The following is a 21916-nucleotide window of genomic DNA, read 5'->3' as shown; positions in this document are numbered from 1 at the left end:
TTTTTAATGATCTGATAGATACAATACCTCTCTGATTCTTATGCAAATATATTGGCATACTCTGTGGCCTGTTTCCAGTTATTGTTACTATCTAGGTCAGATTACAAAGTCAGTGTGATGCATCCTGCAAGCCTGAACTGCTAGGTAGTGTGTGAGCTTTTAAAGCTAAACAAGTTTAATAAAAAAGTAGCTACTTGTGATATATCTGAAAACATTCCTGTACTCTGGGAACAGATTGTTGTCAGTAAAGTGTAGTGTGTGTGGGTGTTTTCCTTGTTTTGCTAACTTAATTTTAAGAATTTGCATATTCTTTACTAATGCCTGTTTTTTCTCCTGCCCATTTCGATGTGGTAAGGATGTCGGATTTCGATTTGACACTCTCCGTACCATCCTGCAACAGGAAGTTCTGCTGCAGGAGGATGTGGAACTGATTGAATTCCTTGACCCCAGTATCCTGTCTGCAGGGCAGTGTAAGCAACAGGAAAACAGGCAGCTTCCAACGCTACGCTCCCTAGCAACTCCTAATATTTGGTATTGTATTGAGGATATTTACTGTTATATTCACTGAGAAAAAAGAAAAAAATATATTGTGCATTCTTGAGATAAAATGCAACATTAAAGTAACTATTTTTTCTCACGTCCTTGGGTCTTTATTCTAATAGTCCCCGGATTTTTGTATAAGCATGTTTTTTTTCATTGGGCATTTTGTTGAAAGAGTGAATTTTAATCTGAGATAACTACATGAGCATGAGTGAATACTCCCAAACTGATATATTCCATAAGGAAGAACTAACATAGCTGATTAGTTCATTAATTTCTGAAACTATATAGAGGTGATTTTGATAAATGAGACATGATTGTGAAGACTGAATTGAAAAGTGTTTATTTTGGTGTGGTCTTCATAAAATATGTTGTGGGTGGGGGGAGGTGAGGTGGGATGTGCAATTAATTTTCAAACATAGAATATCAGAAGAATAAACTACAGAATATTTTAGTAAGATGCATTGAAGTCAGCAGAGTTGTGGAATTCACTCAAGAATACTGAAGGAGCTGACTGCAGCAGTATCTGAACAGCTACCACCTGTATTTAAAAAATACCACCAGTGGTTGTTCTGACAGAGTATCTTGCTTGGAAATGCGGGAATCAGTAGAAAAAAATATTGCATAATATGGGTCAGTGCTATTTTCTCATACATAAACTAAAAAGTAGATGAAATTATTATGGAGTCACACCTCAACTGTTTAAGTTATGTTATTATTGATGCTCTCTGCCAAACAAGAGAACTTTTGAAACAGATTTTTCTGGTCCTAGCATTATTCAGTTTCTTTAACTTTCAGCTGATAAAGTACACTTACAAAATTTGTGAATGTTGTTCACCTTCCAGATGACACCAAGTTTGTGTTTTCATAGACTAGAGGTCAACATTAGCTTGGAGAAATACCTTGAAAACGATAGAAAATTCAATAAAGACAAACGTTTACACTTGGGAAGGAAAAGTAAAGTTAATAAACACCAAGTGATGAATAGCTGGGTACGCAGTAGTACTCCAGAAAAGGATCTGCATATTGCTGCGGTGAATAGTGTTAGAATGTGTACAAGGTGGTGATCAGTCATCGTTTGTTCTGTTCAGAAAAGGGAAGGATAGGAGGAAGAATAATGCAATTAATCTGCCACTGATTCAAACTGGGACTTGGGGGAAATCTTTTGAATTTTAAGGATACTTAGGAGTTGGAATAGCTATGGCATGGGTTGTGGAGTCTCCATTTTCATCTTTGGTCTGTCCGTGATGATCTGGGTCAACCAACCAGAAGCTGAAAATGAACAAAGTGAGCTCTTGAATCCCTTCTAGTCTTTCATTGCTGTGATTTATTTTATTTGTGAGACTTTATTTTTTTAATGTACCAAGGAAGTTAGAGACTGTGTCTGTCCCTTTTATAGGTAGTTACATATTTGGAATATTTTAACCCTGGACCTTTACTGAAACCTGTCAGTAACCCTAAAGAGTTAACACTTGTAAAGCTGGTTGAAATTTGACCACAAAACTGTCCAGGAAATAGAAACTCAGAGATTGTGTCTTATTTTAGAAATGGAAAAATATTCCTTGTGAATACTTCTGAACCTAAATGCAGGATTCACAGCTTTAAGGGATAATGGAAAAAAATGTTTTTCATTGAAAACATTCTGGAAAATTATAGTTGTAATGCACCTTGAAGCTGGTATCTCATCCATCTCTCTGAAGATTGTGATTATTTTACAAAAGTGGGTAATAATATATATGAAACACAGTGTGTTTTCTAGCAGTTACTTATTTATGTTGAATTTTTATAGAGGAAAGTAACAACTTTATAAGCTTTTTAAATGTCTTTGAGAAATAACTGAAATACTAGGAACTCTATTCTTTAAGGATTTTCAAAAGGTGCCAAATTATTTTAAATGATTATTCAAGCTATCTTTATAAAATTGTGTTAGAAACTAGCGGTGCATTGGTGTCCAAGTTAAATGAGTCAGACTCTAGAAAAAATACAGCTGGCACTACTTGAGGGATTTGCTACCAAAAGAAACATGCCCTTCCCTACTGTACTCTTGAACCTGGAAGTACAGATATTACAGTTCCTACACGCCCTGGCTTATAATGCTGAGTAGTCAGGTTTTTTTCTTTTTTTATTTTCTTTTCTATTTTTTTTTAAGTCATATGTGTAAGAGAAACTGACCTTTCAAAGTGGTACATTACTCTCCTACTCAGGCTGTAAAAAAGCTGAAGAAAGGTTTCCTTAGAGTATACCAGCCAAGTAATATCATGTATGTATTCATCTAAACCTGCCACCTAGGAGTAGTTTTCAGTGTTTACAGCTCCCTTCAGACCTACATAAAAGCCCCATAATAAGATGTTGTAATCTCAACTGTAGCTGAAAACTTTGTGATTTTCCCACTTGTTTGCCCTCAGTAATGTGTGGTTGGTGATCCTGTCTCTGTTTGCAGGGATGTCTCGCTGTTCCTTGCCTTTGTAAGTGCACTGCTTATGTTTCCTTCGTGGTGGAAGGAATCATCATGGCTGCTGTGCGGACCAGTGCTGCTTGTCTATGCAGTTTTTAGAGTGTGGGGCACATGGAGGACAGCCAAGCTGCAAATGTCCCTGCGAAAATACTGTATCCAGCTGGAAGAAACAGTGGCGAATAGCCGAGCTTTCACTAATCTCGTGAGGAAAGCTCTGCGACTCATTCAAGAGACCGAAGTAATTTCCAGAGGATTTACCCTGTGAGTCTGTATTTCACTTTATTTAATACACAGATCCATTCAAACCAGGTGTTGTCTAAAATTGTCTCATTACACTGTCTCCCATAACAAGTGGAATTACTGAAAAACATAATACTTAAAGGTTTTCATTTACATAAAACAGTGTAATTACCATTCATACTAGAAGTATGAATTCTAACAACTCAGTGTTAAAACCCTGCATCCTGAAGGTGAATTAAGTCTCACAAAACTCATATGCCTTCGAAATGTCCTGTGTTGCTAGCAATGAAATATATGAGCAAATGGACTTTGAACTAAGTTAGTTAACTATTTTGGGGAGTCATTTAGAGAGTTTTCTCTTACATTACCAATTCTATGTAAATAAACTGATCTGCAAGTAATCACTCATATTTTAGGAAACAGGATGACATGAAAACCATTCTATTTTTATTTAACAAAGAACAGTCTGAAGTAGTGAGGACACAGCAATCAGCAAAGACCATCAAACATCATTTCCCACCTCAAGTAAAGTTAACATTAGTTAACATTTTTTTCTTGCATACAATTGTTGAAACATTTAGATTCTTAAATTATTTGCTCTCTTTCACTTAAGAGATGCAAAAGTGCTTCTGATTATTTAGCTCTTGTAGTTATTTGGTAAGTTTTGCTTATTTGCCATGTGAAAGGACATCAGAAATTGTTCAGTGTATGCAGTGACTCCAAAGCCAACAGGCCTGTTTCTGTGCACTCTCATTGCCGTGGATGCTTTTGCATTGTAACCACCTATGGTGAATCCAGATCTGTGCTAGTTCTGCTTAAGGCTAAAGGAGGTGGGAAACACCAACACCTAAAATACAGTCAACTTCTAAAAAAAAAAATCAAAAATTCCCTTGCGGGCACCAAGAAGATGTTTATCCAGTAGTTGTGCTAGACCAACTATTCTACATTCAGACACATGTTCTTACATGCAAGTTTGCAACTTCAGACTTAAAATTTTGGATTAATTTTCTAGCTTGAGATACCTTCAGTGTACTTCATTGAAGAAATGTTTCATTCTCCCTTTGGAATGCATAAGCATGTCTTCAGTCTGCCTAGCTATGTGATTTTTGTTTTGGTCTGTTTTTTTGCTGAAGAAGCATATACTTGAGCAATAGGCAGTCTTATCTTTGCAAACGGGTTCTTAAAAGAAATTATTGTTCAGGCTTGTCCAAATTACAGATGAGAAAAACATTTGGATTTTTGCCTAAGTTTAAGCAAACGAACTTGTGGTCAATGTCTAAATTGCTGCTGCCTTGTTCTTTTACTACATATCTTAGATAACAGATTAATAAAAAACAGACTGGTCTTTAAGCTGATGCTTGATCTAATAGCTTCTTTACTTGAAACTTTGGCAAGCTTTTCAAAAGACTTTGACATATGGATGGAGTGGGAGAAGTCTGAGTGTGCCAGCATCCTCGTTGGAACAACTGGACAGTATAAAGAAGTCGGTGCTGTACAAGTTTTGGGTTGGTTCAGCCTAGAGGGAGTTCTGACTCGAGAGTGTCCTTTTCTTCCTCCACATATGCAAGAGATGCTGCTGCACAGGGCAATGTGAAATTCTTTGATTTGGGTAGCTTTTTGTGTATGATCCAAAACACTAGTTTTCCCTTTTTTTTCTAGAATTTTCTACAGTAAACCTCAGCAGAACAAAGTTTAGAATGTTTTCCTGTCATAACATTGTCAAAATCTTAGTGCCTGTTTAGAAAGAGTCTCATGTCAATAGAAGTGGTTGCATTTGAAAAGTTACTGAGTCTCCTCTTGTGTTATTTTACATCCTTGAAGGAATGAGATTTCAGTCAGGTACATCATCCTGGTGAGTGCTACATATGCAGCTGTTTTAAGGTACTGCTAACTCAGCATAGTTTGGCCTGTGCATTGACCATATTGTGACTGGAAATATATTGAAGCTGTCATTTAAATAGTACCAAGTTCAGACTTCGACTGGTTGTACTTAGCTAAACTCTGACAGGGCAAGTCCAGGTGTGCAGCTTTGGCCTGAAGTTCCTGGTGCTCCTCTGCTGGTTTTCCTCCCCATTACATCATCCATTGCTATTCCCATAGGCTAATTTACATATCCATTGAAACATCTATGGCTTTGCTTTATTCTACTCTATTTGCCCCTTATTAGTTGATACTGGACTGTCTCTGTAAAAGGTAGATGAGGTTTTGGTCAGTTGTCTGTAGGTTAAGTGGTTTACTACTGTGTGACAGTGAGTGCTATACTCAAATATTCAAACATCCTTTTGCCTTCATTCCCCTCCCACCCAGTAAAACTGACTGCAGCCACACAGATCAGGAACTAAGAACTTGAGCAGGGAGCTTGGACTAAATGGCCTCCAGTGGTCCTTTCCAATCTTAACTATTCTGTGATTCTGTAATCCTGTCAGGCTTCTCTTACATTAGTTGCTCTCAAAGACAGCTGGATATTCTGATTCCAGCATGGCCTTTGGAAGTGTTTAGCACTCTGTTGGAATTTCAGATGTGTCTGCATGGTACCAGCTCTGTGATGCAGAGATGGCCAAGACCTCAGCTGGGTAGCTTGGATTACAGGAATTGTGTAGCAAAGGTAGGGCAGTGCTCTACTCAGGCAGAAGGGCAGTATTTCTGTCTAATTGCTCATTTGCAATTAGCCAAATGAAGCCTGTTCTGCAGGGTAATGAAAGTATGCCCATTGTCTTGCACATCATAAAACCAGACTGAAGGAATACATAATGAAAGGCTGCAACAATAAGCAGCAAGTGTTTTTCCTTTGCCTGTCACCAAAAAAATTAACTTCTTTTCCAAAATGCTCCCTTTCTACTGTATTTTAAACTAGAATTAAGCTCTAGGAGCTTAATACATATGGAGGTGCATTAGCTCTTTATAGAACTGCTTTCATGCCAGAGTGCAGTAATAGGTTTTTAATAATGTTAATTAATTTTTATTAATTTTATATAAACTTGTTAAAAGTTGAAAGCCAATTTAAGATTTGGCTTGTAAAATTAATGAATATTTTGTTGTTCTATACAGTAAAATGGGTTTGGAGCTGTAGTAAAGGGGAAATTCACCCTTAACCTTTTTTTTCTTCTTGCTACTTGTGGCTGATATGCGAAGCTGGTAACATTTTGTAAGTCCAATTAAAATACATAGAGAATAAGAGAGAGACTTTTTACAAGGGTGTGTGGTGATAGACAAGGGGGAATGGCTTTAAATTGAAATAGGGCAGGTTTAGATTAGATATTAAGATGAAAATTCTTGACTGTGAGGGTGGTGGGACACAGGAACAAGTTGTTCAGAGAAGTGGTGCATGACCCATCCCTGGAAGTGTTCAGGGCCAGGCTGGATGGGGCTTTGAGGAGCCTGGTGGAAGGTGTCCCTGCCCATGGCAGGGGGTTTGGAATTAGAGGATCTTCATGGTCCCTTCCAACCCAAACCATTCTGTGATTCTGTGAAGATAAATGAAACACTAGGAATTTAGGGATATGACATGCCTGACAGATAGACATATCTAATAGATTCTACTAATTTAAATTAGTAGAATAAAGAAAAATTCTTTTATAAAAAGCACTGAATCAATCCATTCCAGAAGGAAAGCAGATTGTTTTGCTGAATACTGGCAGTACGTGCTGTGCATGAGTTACGCTATATGTGTTCTCTATAGGAGTTGGAAAAGTCTGCATCACTGTAGTAGAACATAAATCTGTGTCTCTCTTTTACGGTAGAAGAATTTTGCTCCTTTTCTTTGAGCTTGCTTCTGACAATTCACATGGGGCTTAAGCCTACAAACTGATGTGAGCATTTATACATAAATACTTACATTTGTTACTTTCAAAAGCTAGGGAAAGGTTAGAGATTGGCATGTACTGCATTACATGCTGTGTTCCCTAGTGAAAGATACAGCAAGGCTAGCATTTTAAATTTACATTTAGAAATGGAAATGAACACAGTTTGTTTTTATTTTTTCTAGATTTTAAAGTAGTTATGAGATGTCATATAAACCATTTTAATAACACATAATTTTAAATGGCATGCAGATATTTTATATTGTATTTCAGCTAGCATATTCAATATATAGCAATATTTGGCATGATTCTGCTTGTGTTAATGGTGTTAAACATATTGATATATGGTTCCAGCCTTACTCACTGGGTGGGCTGCTCTGGTTTTCATATTTGATAGCGAAGGCCACAGGCTATTTCCCTTCCCAGTCAATGTGCAGCACAGTCCAGCTAAGCACATGGAGTAGGACTGTCATTTTCTCAGTGGTCAGCTTTTTAGTCAGATGGACTACAGAAATAGTTACCAACGCAGCAACCCACCTCAGACTTACCAGGAACCCTGTATGCTTTTCCCTTTTAAGTGACTGGACATGAAATCACCACTGTGCCCTGGGAAAGGTGAGAGCAGAAGCAGGCTTCCAGTCCCAAATTAATTAATCACAAGGGATTGTCCTGTTGTCAGACTACGTTCATTCCTGAGTTGATTCTAGTAAAAACAGTCCCAGCAAGTAGAGTGCACCTAGGTTGTTTCTGGAGTCTCAGTCACAGCTTTGACCTCAGTGTGCATATGAATAGATATAACTGGAGCTTGAAGTTCCACACACCTGTTTAATGTTCACCCAGTTCACATTTCATTGTATTTCCAGATGAGGTGATTTCTTACAGTGCTAAAGCCATTCTGAGGTGTATTCTAATAGGCAAATGGCATTGTTTCTTTTAAATGGTATATTCACCTGAATAGCTGGACACCAAATATACTTTCAAATATGCTTGTGTGATGTATACATTTCATGTGTTTACCTGTCAAGACTCTCACAAACACAGCTGTCATTCATTGCATGATGATAAAATCTATGTCACCACTCAAACAATACTTCTCTTCACCTAGAAAACTTTCTGCATCAGGAAGGCTAAATTTTGCATGAAAAGCTATGTATTGGCACATATTTTTCTGCAAAAATTATTGAAAAAATAAATTTGGATATAAGGAGATATATGTTAAGTACCTGTTTATTAAAATTTCCAAAGCTAACAGTGGGGTTGGAATAGTTTTGTATTCTGATTGAGATAATGTTATGGTATGTCTGTCATTATCTACCATTACTGTACCATTTTGGAAAATTTTAGAGAAAATAAATGTCCGCAGGAGTTTTGCCACGGCTCAGATGAGAACAGAATCATGCTATCTACTGAGGAATCCTGGCTGCTGTCTGAAATTTTGATTAAATACATCATTGATATGATCAATTTTTTTAAAAATTTCATAGTTAGTGATTTGAAAAAGCTTTCTAAAGAATGAAATAGGAAAACTGATGTACTGTTTTTTAAAAATACTTTAGGACATCTGTACAGTTGTATCACATTTTACTTTTCAAGTTTGCTTGACAGGGTCAGTGCCGCTTGCCCATTTAATAAAGCTGGACAGCATCCTAGTCAGCACCTGATTGGCCTCCGGAAAGCCGTGTATCGATCCGTCAGAGCCAACTTCCGAGCTGCAAGACTGGCTACTCTGTACATGCTGAAAAAATATCCTTTCTGTAAAAACCCACCAGTTCAGGTAGTCCACGTTGCCTACCTGCAGTTGTGCCAATGTTTAGTGTCAGGATGTCTAGAAACATACAGTATCTAATTACATGTCTAAACAAGATTGGGACTCGTTTTTGGTTTGGAACATCCTTAAAATTTTTGTCTTTTTGTGTACTGTGCCGTGTGAGATAAGATTCAATGTACTGAAAACATTGTCTCATTATTGACACCTATGCTTTTGGTCTAAGTGTTGATGATGTGTTTAAGAGGCCTTCAGAATTTGGTTAAAATTCCTCTTAGCCATCTTTTTCCCTTGCACCAAAATATCCTCTCCTCTGAACAATACGGCCTTTCAGTCAATATTCCTGTGTTCAAAGGTAAGTTGCTTTTCTTCTACCAAAATTATTTGCAGCAAATTAAGCTTTTATGTTAATGTATATCTCAAATGTATTAGAAAGAGATCTGTCTGATGAACAGAGAATTAAAAATTTTAGGTCACAGCTTTATTCATGGTGAAACAAATTACATAAGCTTGATATGTTATCATTCTCACTTCAGTAGAACTAGAAGTTCAGCAATATTTGCCTGTGGCTAGTGTACCCTCTTTTAATTAGATAGCTCCTTCAGTGAGTACAGTTAAATAATTTTGCCCTAATTAAATTTTGTTCCCATGCAGAAGAGAAAATATGCAGTCACATTTTAGCCTTATACCAGGCATTTTGTGTCAAACTTGGTGGACCAGTAATTTAATGAGATGGAAAGTCATATTGCTTACATTTTGTGTGGAGGGACAGTTGGGTACTAGCAGAAACAACTTAGCATTTTCCTACATCATTCTTACTCTGATTTGTTCATGTCAGCATTGCTCAAAGTCACAGAACAAAATTAGAAAAGAGTATTTCTCTTTTTAATTCAGAATCTAAGGTCACAGTAGGATGCAGTGGCTGAAAGTCTAAACTAGAAATTAGGCACTTTGGGTTAAGTATTTACAGGATGTCGTGCAGACCAGTTCAACAGCTGTTCAATGTGCACTGTCCTCCGTTGAATTGTGTGGTAACTCAGGCAGTGCTTCACTCGGCATGCTGGTCTTAAGAGCCTTGTGGGTTCTGCATCATGGGAACCTGATGTAATTATATACAAGCTGGATGGAGGAAATTCTGTAGTTTATATTACTGGCTGATGTTAATAATCTCATCCTCATCTGATGCAGAATGGTTTGATACTCCATTTCCATTGAACTATTTTGATAGGTAGGACCTGGGCACTGGACTGTGTAAACTTAAAAAGCCTGGATTTTGTTGTAAGGTGATGTTCTTTGCTGTCAAGGCATAAATAGCGGTATTTTTTTATTAGTGATAAAACCAGACATTGGATAGCAGTGTTTTAAACTGAGTGATACCTTACCCCATTAGGATGGAATGCATATAAAATGCATTCTAGGTCTTTGAGATGCACTGAGCACAGGGAAATTTGCAAATTTCCTGTAGTAAATCTAGTAAAAACTTGTTCCTTCTCCTCTGTAAAGTTTTAGTTATTGCATCATGAACTGTTAGAAAAACATGTAACTTTTAACTAGGGAGAGAGAAAGTTCACACAAGAAAAGAAGTAAGTTAAACAAAAAGTAGTACCCTCTTGGAATTATAAAAGCCTAAATCAGATATCCCATGCTGAAAGGTCTGAGTAGAGACACTTGGGCATTTTTCAGTGCTGTATTTCTTCCTTGACCAGCCAGTTCATCACATGCTTAGCTCACCCCTGGTGAGCAGGTGTGAATTTTGTAGAAGAGCAGCTTGGATTTCCCAGGGATCCTGTGAGGCCCTCGTGTTAGGTTTTTAGATGGGAATGTGCTTGTGAAGACTAAAGTATAAAAGTTTAATTGTTACATACAGGGATACATCAGCATTCTTGCTTTTCTATAGGTAAATAAGAGTGTCTAACCTGATAGAGGTTAGACATTCACTGTACAGATATTTTATTCTGGATTTGACAGTTCATTATTAAGTAGCTTTGCCTTCTCTTCTTTCAAGCTCATAAGGCATGCAAGTTAAACGATTGAAATATTTTCACAGAGACGTAGAAAAATTTTAACTAATCTAAGATAATTACTGTATTTTGGCTTTAATGGAAGACATTAGGGCTAAAAATATTTACTACTAGATCAAAGTGCTCGAAGGAAGTGCATTCCTGTATATAATGGTGTGTATATGTCTAAACTTTCTAAATGTTTGGTCTTTAGGAAGCTAATGGGGGCATGGGATCAGTTCTCTGCTTTCATCTGTCAGATAGAAATGGGAGTGGAAGGGCTGCAGTAGAGGAGGGCAAGGCAGGAGGTGCAGGAGGCCACTGGGAATCCCTGGCTAGGACACAGCATTGGTAAGTGGCTCCTTGGTCAAACCTCTCATTTGAGATGTTGCCTGGAATTTAGTTTTAGCATGACTTAAAAATCCACACGTGTCCAAACTGCTTTTTGTGGCATTCATGCTGTTGGAAATGCCATGTTGCAGGAAAAGGCTAACAAGGAGTACAAGTAGTTTCTAAGATAAGTGGTCCTGAAGGGTTTTGACCTGACTTTTCAGTTTCTGATGGAGTTCCCATCCTCGTCCTATGTGCTCCCTCTGCTGGGCGTGCTGTCAGGTTAATTTAGAATAGACACCATTTATCTGAGCCAGCTGCTGGTGACAGCAGTAATATTCTGATCCTAATTGATTTACATTGTAGGGTTTTGTGTGAACACTTAATAGGCTTCTTCCCCTCTGGACATTAGGGATAAAGGAGGGAGAAATGTGTTTGCTTAGATCCTGGACGCTTCGCTTTACTGTTTCCTGGGACACAGAATATTACTTTTTCATGCAATGTTCTTCTACTCAATTGGTAAACATCTCTTGAGCAAATCACTTTTGCGAGTTCAATCCTTTGAGAATTTAGCACTTGGAAAATTTGGGTGTGAAAGTGGATGGAACTTGTAGCTTCCCCAGAAGACATTAGTTCGACAAGAGACAAGTGCTTCTAGTTGGCTTTATGTGCAAGAGATGAGAGCATTCAGTTTCTAGATCAAACTGTAAATGAAAAAACTCATACTTTAAATTAAGAGACCATATTTTCATTAATGCTTTACAAATATATATATTTCTGTGGAACAAATGTCATTTTGTACTTATGGCCATAAGTTTAGGTTTTGTTTTAAAATGAATTTTACTATTCTGTGACTGGGGTACTATCAGAAAATGTGGAAAAATCTTGAACTGTTCCTCCCCAGCCTGAGGTTAGCCTAAAATTAGTGCTATTTTAAAATAAATGCTGCCTAGTCTATGAATTATTTTATCTGTCTTCTGGTATCAGTTATGTTGTGCTTGCTTCCTACTTTTTAAGCATTTTTGAGGACTAGAAATATACATTTTCCTACTGAGATTTTAAATGTGCTGAATGGTGTTGATAGATACCAGTTTGCCGTTCATCCTGTCAAGATCATAATGTCTTTACAGTGATATAATCAATAAAGTTAATGGTATGACAGTCAGGGAGCTCCTGTTCTTCACAGAGCTTTCTGCAATGTCAAAGACCTTTTACTGTAAAGATCTCTGAGCAGTCCATCCACAGACAGAACTCTCAGCGAATTCACATCCTGAGTTTAGTCTATAACACAGGCTACCTTTAAAACTTAAAATTGCACAGTTGTTCTCTTTCCTCTGTTAAATATGTGATTTCTGGTTTAAGATTGACATGAACTATCTCTTGGAAACTCAGTATTTAAAAGTAAGCTGCTTCACTCATAAGGGATGCAGGGATTTTTCATCAATCTACTTTGTTTCTTTTTATGTGTTTGTATTTAGACATCAGTGTTTTGTCAGTGTCTTATCTCTCATCCTTAAAAGAGCCTTTAAAACTTGTGCTTCAAATAAGGATTGTGAAACTTTCAATTAGACAGGATTCAGGTGGATTTGGGATGAATGTATGTGCTTTCATAAAAATTGCCTGGAATAAGAAACCTTATTAAGCATTTCTTTCCTTTTCTGTGTGTTTAATGCAAAAGTGGCTTTGTTTACCACCTTAACTCCAGCTAAACCTACCCTCTGAACTCAGAGAGTGACAACGTGACCAGCTACATCTGTGTGGTCCCCTTTAAGGAGCTCGGTTTGGGACTGAGTGAAGAGCAGGTCTCCGAAGAGGAGGCACACAATCTGACTGATGGCTTCAGCTTGCCTGCACTCAAGGTAAGCTCTCCTAGAAGGACTTAATGCATCCATGCAGGCTCTTGGTGAAAATCTTTCTGTTGTCATGAAGTCCTGTGGCTTGTACATCCTAGCCTGTAGCAACACACTGAACTGAGGGTAAGGTGTAATCAATTAGCCTCTCATCATGTGTTTCTACATTTATCAGCATTCAGGTGATTTCTTTGTGCATGTAGAGAAAGAGAAGTTACTCAATACAACATTAGGATTTTTTCTGCAAATCATGGAAGTTCAAGTCAGTGCTCTATAATCAGCTTGATCAATCCCCTTAAACATGTTTTTTTGCTCTCTTATTTCACCTGATCCCAGCTGAATAAAATAATTTCCAGATTTGTACTTTCTTCTTTTTTTATCTAGTCTCGTGACGTGAATAAAAAGAGAGACATCAGAAGACACAAATTAGTTGTAATTGCCAAAGGGAGTAGCTGCATTTAGTCACACTGAGGAGTAGAAATCATAAGCTTGGACCCCTGCTGCCATCAGCCAGTGTGGTTCTTTGATCTTTGAAAAACATTTAACTGAACAGAGTGACAACCATATAATGGCCTTTTATCTATTTTGTTTTGAGATATTAGGTATTTTTTATTTGCATGAGTCAATTGGAAGGAAGATCTCATTTGAATGCAAGTCTTCTGTACTCTAATGGTCCTCTGCCAAGGCAGATCCCTTTTAACATTGTTTTTTTAATCGAAAATTCCATTATTGTATGACTTCTATGTTTCTGTGGGGTTGCCTTTTGTTGCATTTTTTTCTCCTAATTTACAGACCTTGACTTCTTTTGTTCTGACAGTAAATGCTATCAGTAATAATGATTACTAAGATTTGAGGCTTTGTTTAATTAGCTGTAAGATAAGAGCTACAATAAACAGGAGCTTTTGGGATTTTTTTTCTTGCATTTCATTAGCTGAAGTTCTAATTGCAACCATGTAAGCCTGCTAATTTACCTACTTCTTTTTAAGCAGAAGCAGCCAATCAGAGGTGCCCAAGCTTGTAAGATTAAGTCTTTGTTTACCTGCAATTTGCAGTAATTTAACTGAAATCTCTTTTAGTTAAGCTGGTTAAGATGCTTTCTGGATACAGTTAAGCTCACAACTAGTAAATCTCAATTTATGGTAACTCATAACAGACAGCAATGTAGGCTGGGTGTGGTATAGCTGAACTAAGCTAAATTAACATAAATCAGTCCTAAGCAGATTCCTGTGTAGGTAATAAAATACTTTGATAACCTTGGGACATACTTGTGTGGTGAGCCTTGGATGTATGTGCAGTCCTCTTCAGGTTTTTTACTTTGAGAGAACTTGTCTTTATACTAAAATGCAGGTCATGCTAAGCCATATGACAAATGTAGCATGTGTCTTTTGGCTAGTTTGTCCTTGAAGTAAAGCAATTTTAAGAGTGAAAATTTTTCACTTGAGAAAAATATACCAGTTTAAGCTGAGGAGAGCCAGTTGGATATTTTGTGTGAGTGTGTCAGCAAAAATCATCAGTAGTCATTGGCAGAGCAAGCTACTTGCAACCATAAATACATCTGAAATTTCCTTTTCTCTTGTCGTCGTGCCTTTTTTCAGGTAGGTTTTTGATTATTGTTATCACTTCCTGAAGTCCACTATTTGTGCTGCTTTTTCATTGCCTGTGATTTATGTCTGGTGGAAGGGGTTGGTCTTCTTTTGTGCTTATTACAGCATGAGCTCTTGACTTTTTATCCAAAGCACTACACATTCAGGGACACTTGAGAGATTGCTGCCCATTTGTTTGCTTTGTATTCTTGCACCCAGCCAAATCAGTCTTGCATGTGTGCCCCAAATTAATTTCATGTTATTCATGTATTCTTTTTTCTCATGAGCATCTTTTGTAAATTTCTTTTGGAATATTTTATCAGTTTGCATCCAAGTATTTTTGACATGGTGAGTAAATATTTTGTCTTCCTTGGTCTGGAATGCTTGCGAACAAGTTTCAGTCTGCACCTCATAATCACCTACAGCTGATCCCTTTTTATAAGGGCCATTATTGCAGAGAAAAGTATCATAACCTTTCCTTTTCATTTTAGACATAAAAGGTACTGCTGTTCTGTCATGGTCTACTGAGCAAACTTCTCTAAAATAAGAAAACATTTCATTTCATTGGAAGTGGAAGTTCTCAAGAAATTGAAATTGTGGGCTGCCTTGCTCCCAGATGGACTGGCCTCTTTAGTACCATATGTAACATTGTGAATCAATTCATTTCTTAAAAGCCTTTCCTTCCTTGGTGGTATTGGTGGAATTTCTTACTTTGGCTGAAAAAAGAAATAAGTTAGCAGCTCAAGTTTCTTCAGATGCAGAACATTTTTTTGTTGAAGTACAGTGCAATTAGGCTTATGTTTCAAGGTTGGGTGTGGGGCAGTGCAGTAGTTATTAGACTGCAGAAATGACAGCTTGGCCTTAGAAAGGGAAAAATGTCTTTGCTGCCACTGGAATTTTGGCAGCCCTTTATGAGCTGTAGGGTATGTAGAGATTATAGCAAATAATGAAACTGGCTGATGAGAATATGAGGTTTTGGACTCCGACAACTTTCTGAGCATAATTGCATTTAATATCCTTCATCAAGGAATTAACAGTCACCTAAGGTTCACAAGATCTGAACCTCCTGTGCTCTGGAATACCCTTCAAAAACAGTCAGCGGATTTTTGCAGTGTTTCAAAGTTCCTGCTGCTGGCCAAGGAATGTTTTCCCATGGTGTATCTGTACATTTACTTTGGAGGCTGACTGCCTTCCCAGGTGCACAGAGCTAACCCTACCCTGTTTTGCAGGTCCTCTTTCAGCTCTGGGTAGGGCAGAGTTCAGAATTCTTCAGGAGGCTGGTGCTGCTGCTCTCCCCAGCCAACGCGTCCCCCAAGCCCTTGGTGTCCCCGGAGCGGCTGCCCCACCACATCCTGTGCGATGTGACCCAGGGCCTACCTCACACCCACGCCGCCTGCTTGGAGGAGCTCAAGAGGAGCTACGAGTTCTATCGCTACTTTGAAACTCAGCATCAGTCGGGCTTGGAATGGCCAGCCAGGACAAAGCCGAAGTCCAGAGAGCTGAACAGTCTCCAGACAGCAGTACGCAGCTTGCAGCTTCATCTCAAGGCACTGCTCAATGAGTAAGTTTACACATGAATTAACAGAATATGCAGAAGGCTTTGGACTCGAAGTTCTTTGGGTTGTCAGCTTGTATCCCCAGTTAAAAGCAAAAAAGGCAGATACATACAGTCTTTGTGATCATAGCCATATCTTTACACAGTATGGGCTCAAAGGTCCTTGGTTTACTATGGAATCTGATATTTTTCCTGGGTATTCTCTGAGTATCTGGTGAAAATTTGAAGATAAGCAGTGCACTAAGACTGTGCCTTGCATTTGTCACTCCCTTATAAAAAATCTGAAAACATCATTATCTTCCATTGGTTTTGCAATATACCAAATGCTTTATAAGGACATTCAGCTCCTTATAAACTACCTAGTAAATATCCTTAAAGATTTGTCACTTGGTGAAACAGTTGAGACTCTCCTACTCCTTCAGTCTTACATAAAGGAATTACTATAACAAATGCAGGTGAGCAATGTATCTTGATGTAGAAAAAATTATTTTAATTTTTAAATTTTGGGGCATCTTTGAGGAATTGACTGAGTTAGATTCTTAAAACTTGAAGAAAATAACAGTATATTATGTTAAATACTTGAAAGAACAGTGAAGTCACATATTTATTATTACTTACTGCTGTTCATCTCCTCATCACTTAGGGTCATAATTCTTGAGGATGAACTTGAAAAGCTTGTTAGCACTAAGGAGACACCCGAGTTGACAACAGAAGCCCATCAGGTTCTGGAACAAAAACTAAAGTTCATTCAGCCTCATATCCAGGCAAGCAACAGCTGCTGGGAAGAAGCCATTTCTCAGGTGGAAAAAATGAGTGGAAGAAATCCAAAGAAAAAAGGTAAATGTGAGAGATTAATTTAGCAACTAATGGGATACACTTCAGAGATGAAATTGGCGAATGGATCAAAGTGTTCAGCCTGTATATCAGAATTTTAGCTGAAGAAGGTCTTACGACCATACACTTTGAAAAACTATGTCCTTATGTCACAATTTTTCACTGTGATGGCTTTGAAGCTTTTGTTTCAGCAAAAAATGCAAACATGTTAACTCAGTCTGTTAGACCTGTGGATTCAGATGGTTATGTTTTCAGGTTATGATCGTGGCTTTTTGCCTTTGATTGGTGAGTCACCTGTGAAGGGGTAGGATTTGAATGACTTGCCCCCAAGATCTTCATTTATTTACTGCATTAACATTATGCCATTAATTGAAATGATAATGGCATTGTCATGAAACTTTTTTGACAGTCACATTTCCTGGAACATTTTAAATTGTGGAAGACATGTTGAGCATATAATACCCATTTACTGCCTCTCTCAGAGAGAGTGAGCTAATCTTTGGTGTTCTTAAAAGTCCTAGTGAACAGCATATCCCAACATCTTGTTTGTTGTCTCTCTCCTTAGGGATCTGTACTGCCCATGCTGTTCTTGTGAAGCATAACCAGCTTAAATAATTGAAGTGAACTTAGGCTCTCCTGACATGGAATTGAACCTGTAATTTCTAATCTTTCTTTTTTCCAGGAGCATTTTTACTGTCCTAGGAAGGCACAGCCCAGCATCTGAAAAATGCTGGTAATGGAGACTGCACTAGGAAAATTGGAGGGAACTTGGGGTATCAGCAAGTTACCTACAGAAATCCAAATCTGAAGTGCACTATGCTCTTAATGATGTATGGGTGGAATATCCAGTAGATGGATAAATATTGCCGTGGGCCTAGAGGCAGGCAGGCCGACCTTGTTCATGCTTATGTCAGAACTGGGAGCACTGGGAGGCTTCTTGCAGGCTCTGTGCAGGTCCAGACATGGTATAAACAAACTTCTGTACTTAGCCTGATAGTGCAGTCTTACAGCTTCCCCCCCAGTGCTGCGTAAAACAGCCTGTGAAGATGTTAGATGTAGCCTGATACATTTGCATGTGCTGACCTGTTGTGTTTTGTTGATGCCCTCCACAACCTGCAGTTCCACTGATCTTTTTTCCCCTTTCCTTAAAAGTTCTTTCTAGACTACACACCAAGTATTTTTAGTTATTTTAGTTTTATTTTTACTTTGTGTATAAATTTCACAGCAGGCATTTTTATTATAACTTGCTTCCTTTTAAAGTTCAGTACAAAAATAACCTTGTGTGTGATCTAGAAGGAAGGGATTGCGTGGGAAATAAAAAATAAAATAATGCTTCACTTTTGCCCACTGGTTTTCCTGGAAATGTGCTGGGATTGAACCTCTATTTTGCAACAAGTTTACTGAACTACTCCACAGGAGCTGCTTTAAATTATGATGGTCATTGAAAACTATTTTTATCTGACAACATTTGACTTTCTTGATATATTTCTAAGCCATCCAGCTTCTGTGAGTTGACCTTTTCAAGCTGTACATGAAATCAAGTTCAATTCTTTTGCTGTCTTTCTACAGATTTTAACAGCTGGTCTGTCAGTCATGTTATGTAAATTACTTCAATAAATTGTCTCTTTTTTTCAAAACTTTCTGAAAGATCTTTGGGAGAAGATACCTTCCTGTTGAAATAATATAGCAGCTCAGCGCATCTTTTATGTTTATGCATTATTATCCAAAACTAAATCAGTCTTTTGACAAGACCTGTTTCAAGAACCCCATGGGCTTAGAACATTGTGTCTTAAGTGGATGCCAAGCACTTTTGCTCCAGTACATCTTTAGTTCAACTAACTAGTTCAGCCAGTAGAGCATCTCTATAAAGAGGTGAGTCTCCTTCAGCAAGCACTACATGCTTCTTGCCCTGAATCATGATGTGTCAGAGCTGGCTTGTTACAGGTACCTTAAACAGCCAAAGCAAAGCCTTTCAGGGTAACAGATTGAACATTCACACCCTCCTGTCAGGCTGTTGTTGATGGTGACACCAGCATGTATCATGTATTTTAGCATATGGTTCCTTCAGGGAATGCAATTTGGCTTCTTCCTTTACAGGAGTTGGTGTATTTCTAGAATCAGTGCCTGTACTCACTGATCCTGTCAGGTACACAGCAGAGCCTCAGAGCAAGTGGGGCTTTAGCTCATTGAAGGGAATTCACCTCTATTTAAATTCCTCGGGCAATGATGGACCTATCTATCATTCATCTACATGTACATCTTTGCTCATTTCCTAAAACTTTCAGCTTCTTCTCTTTATTCTTTCACATTTTTTCATCACTGATAAAACTAATATACCACTTAGACCCTCAACAATTTAAGCATGCAGTAATCTACTGCTAATATTACACAAGGGAATGTCCTGTATGGTTAGTTACAGCATTGTATTAATGATCTTTGAAACAATGACCATCAAACTGTTTAGATTCCATCCTTTTTCCTTTTGAACTGTCTCTATCTTTGCAAATGTACATATCTTTTTTTAGATCTTTATAAGAGCAAGGCCGTGGTACTCTGCTGCAATCTCACCATCCCTAAGTGTTCAGTGTATAGATTAGAAATGGAAAATAGGGTTAGGTGGGGCTTGGCCAGGTCATTTAACCCATTTCCCTTCTCAGGGGTAAATTAGTATTTTTGAGTAAATGTTGTTTACCTGTTCCTAAAAAACTCTCTTTAGAGACATTTTCCAGTATTTCCAGGCATCTATTCCAGCACTTAACTCCATTACCAGTAGAATGTTATTGCTGAATTAGAAGTACCTCTTGCTGCAATTTAAAAGCACTGCTTCTGATCCACCCACAATGGAAATTCATTTCCTCTTGATGGCTCTTACATTCTTGAAGACAATTATTATGTTTCTTTCTGTCTTCTCTACATTACTCTCAGCTCTTCCCTGATGACTATACTTTATTTAGTCCTCTGATCATTTTCAGTGTTTTCCTCTATACTCCCTGTAGTTGGCCCACTGTATTATTGAATGAAGGGGCCCCAGACTGGGCACTGTGTTCCATCCACAGCCTGATCAGTGCCAGAGCAGAAATGCTATTTCATGTGCCTAACAGTCAGTGCTGTTGCTTGTATGTCCTGCTTTGTAGTGTAGCTTTTTGCTTGCAGCAGAATAGAGTTGATGGTGAGGCTCCTCACCTCTTTCTCAGTGGTGCTTCCCAGTCAGTTGTGATGTATTTGTGCACTTGGCTATTCCAAAGCACAAAAATTTGCAGCCACTGTCACCAAACTGCTGGATCTGAAATCCACTTCAGCCTGGCTTGTCTCTCTGATTTTCCAGTGTTATTTTTTATTCTAATGGTGCCCTTCAGTATTCTTGCAGATTATCCCCATATCAGCAGATTTAATGAGATGTAACACTTTTATTTCCCCCATTGGAAATAATAGAGAGTATTGGACCTGAGACAAATCCTCACTCAATGTATTCTAGTCTGAAAATGGTAACCATGCTGTGGTGATCCAAGAGGCTGTTCTGTGCACCTAATAGCAACTTTTCCTGGCCTATGCATTTTGCTTATGAGAATGTCAGGACACCATGTCAAAAGTCCTACTGAAAACAAAATGCAGAACATTTTTGGTTCTTTCTAAACATAAGACCTGTTACTGCATTGAAAAATTAACATCTTCTATTTTCAACAAATCCACACTGGCTGTTACTTGTCTCCCTGCTACCTCACAAATATCTTCCTGTAAACTTTCCTTAATTATTTCTTCCAGTATTTTTCAGTTATTTGAACATGTTTTAGCTATAATTTTTTTTTTTTTTAAACTTGTGAAGAAAGTCTCTTCTCTGGTTTTACTGATTTTGCTTGCAATCTGCAGGTTTTCAAAGCCTATAAAATTTCTGAGGTTTCACTGTTAGTTCCACCGTTAGTGGAAGTGTTTCGGCACAAGTTCCATTGGACCCAGCTTCTGTCGAAACAGCCAAGTTACTTAAGTGCTCTCTAACAGTGTTGCAGTGTAACCTAACCAGCCTTCTCGCTGTTTTTTTATGTATGCAAATCCTTCTTATGAAAATACCTGGACCCTGCCTGAGGGAGTCAGAAACATCTTCCAATTCTCAAATTAATTTTTTTTAAATCCCTTTTCTTCTTTCCCCTAAAGGCAAAATTGAAGTTTCCTGTGACAACCTGCAGCATACTACAGTACCTTTAACACAGCCTGCCATATACATAGAAAACAAAGATCCAATCCCTGAAGAGCAGGTAAAAAAAAAAAAGAAAAGGATAATTTAAAATAGTAACTGGGGATCATTTGCTGTATCCATTCTTTTTTTCAGTTGCTTGTGCAGTGACCTTGTTGTCTTGCCGAGACAGACAAGTAAGTGGTCAGTGCCACTTCAAAATTGGACTTGTAGAAACAAATTGTGTATATTCCTTTTGCTGTTCCATGGGGAGGTATTCCCCATCCTGGAAAAAAGAGCACTAGTATTCATTTCTTGTAAATATCATTAGAAAGTGAGTGACTAAAGGAGAGCAGCAGCACAAGTCAGAGTAATAAATAAAAAACTGAGAATTGCTAAAAGGCAGTATATGAAATAGAGTCCTATTTGCATATTGCTGGATAAACTGACACAGCTGCAAAATGACAAGCTCGAGCACAAACCATCCTGCCTTCAGTTTGCTTAGTCTCTGCATTTTTGGATACCTTTTTACTGTAACAGTAAACAATTTTGTATTGTTTGAGGAACTCCTGGGTGATGGTTGGGCTGTCTTGAAGAGAGGCAGGCCTCCTCCATCCCAGAACTGAGAGCAGATGCATTCTGAAAGCACACTGAACACCTGTGTTCTGCTCTGTCCCTCCCTTGCTTCTCCCCCACATATATTCCCTCTAGATGTTTTTCCATATCAAAAAGATGGGACTAATTGCTTTACCGGTTATTTGTTGTAACATAAATGCTGCTTTAGTTTTTTTATGCT

The 21916-nt window shown here is 38.0% G+C and overlaps 1 protein-coding gene across 6 annotated transcripts in view; it reads left to right on the top strand.

Annotated features, from left to right (window-relative positions):
* Positions 1-21916, top strand: part of VEZT (vezatin, adherens junctions transmembrane protein) — a 60505-nt gene that overhangs the window by 22624 nt on the left and 15965 nt on the right. For 4 of the 6 annotated variants that reach the window (XM_032106289.1, XM_032106290.1, XM_032106287.1 and 1 more), the window contains 7 exons: positions 356-531; positions 2981-3256; positions 8629-8778; positions 12842-12989; positions 15793-16124; positions 16762-16955; positions 21102-21202. In XM_032106289.1, the coding sequence (XP_031962180.1) occupies positions 3021-3256; positions 8629-8778; positions 12842-12989; positions 15793-16124; positions 16762-16955; positions 21102-21202 (1161 nt within the window). In that variant the 5' untranslated portion in view covers positions 356-531; positions 2981-3020. The remainder of the gene's footprint in view (positions 1-355; positions 532-2980; positions 3257-8628; positions 8779-12841; positions 12990-15792; positions 16125-16761; positions 16956-21101; positions 21203-21916) is intronic. The other 2 variants (XM_032106288.1, XM_032106292.1) reach the window with 1 other exon arrangement.

This window comes from Corvus moneduloides, chromosome 4, assembly GCF_009650955.1.
Source record: "Corvus moneduloides isolate bCorMon1 chromosome 4, bCorMon1.pri, whole genome shotgun sequence".
Taxonomy (NCBI): domain Eukaryota; kingdom Metazoa; phylum Chordata; class Aves; order Passeriformes; family Corvidae; genus Corvus; species Corvus moneduloides.
This window is presented reverse-complemented; position numbering and strand designations above follow the sequence as displayed.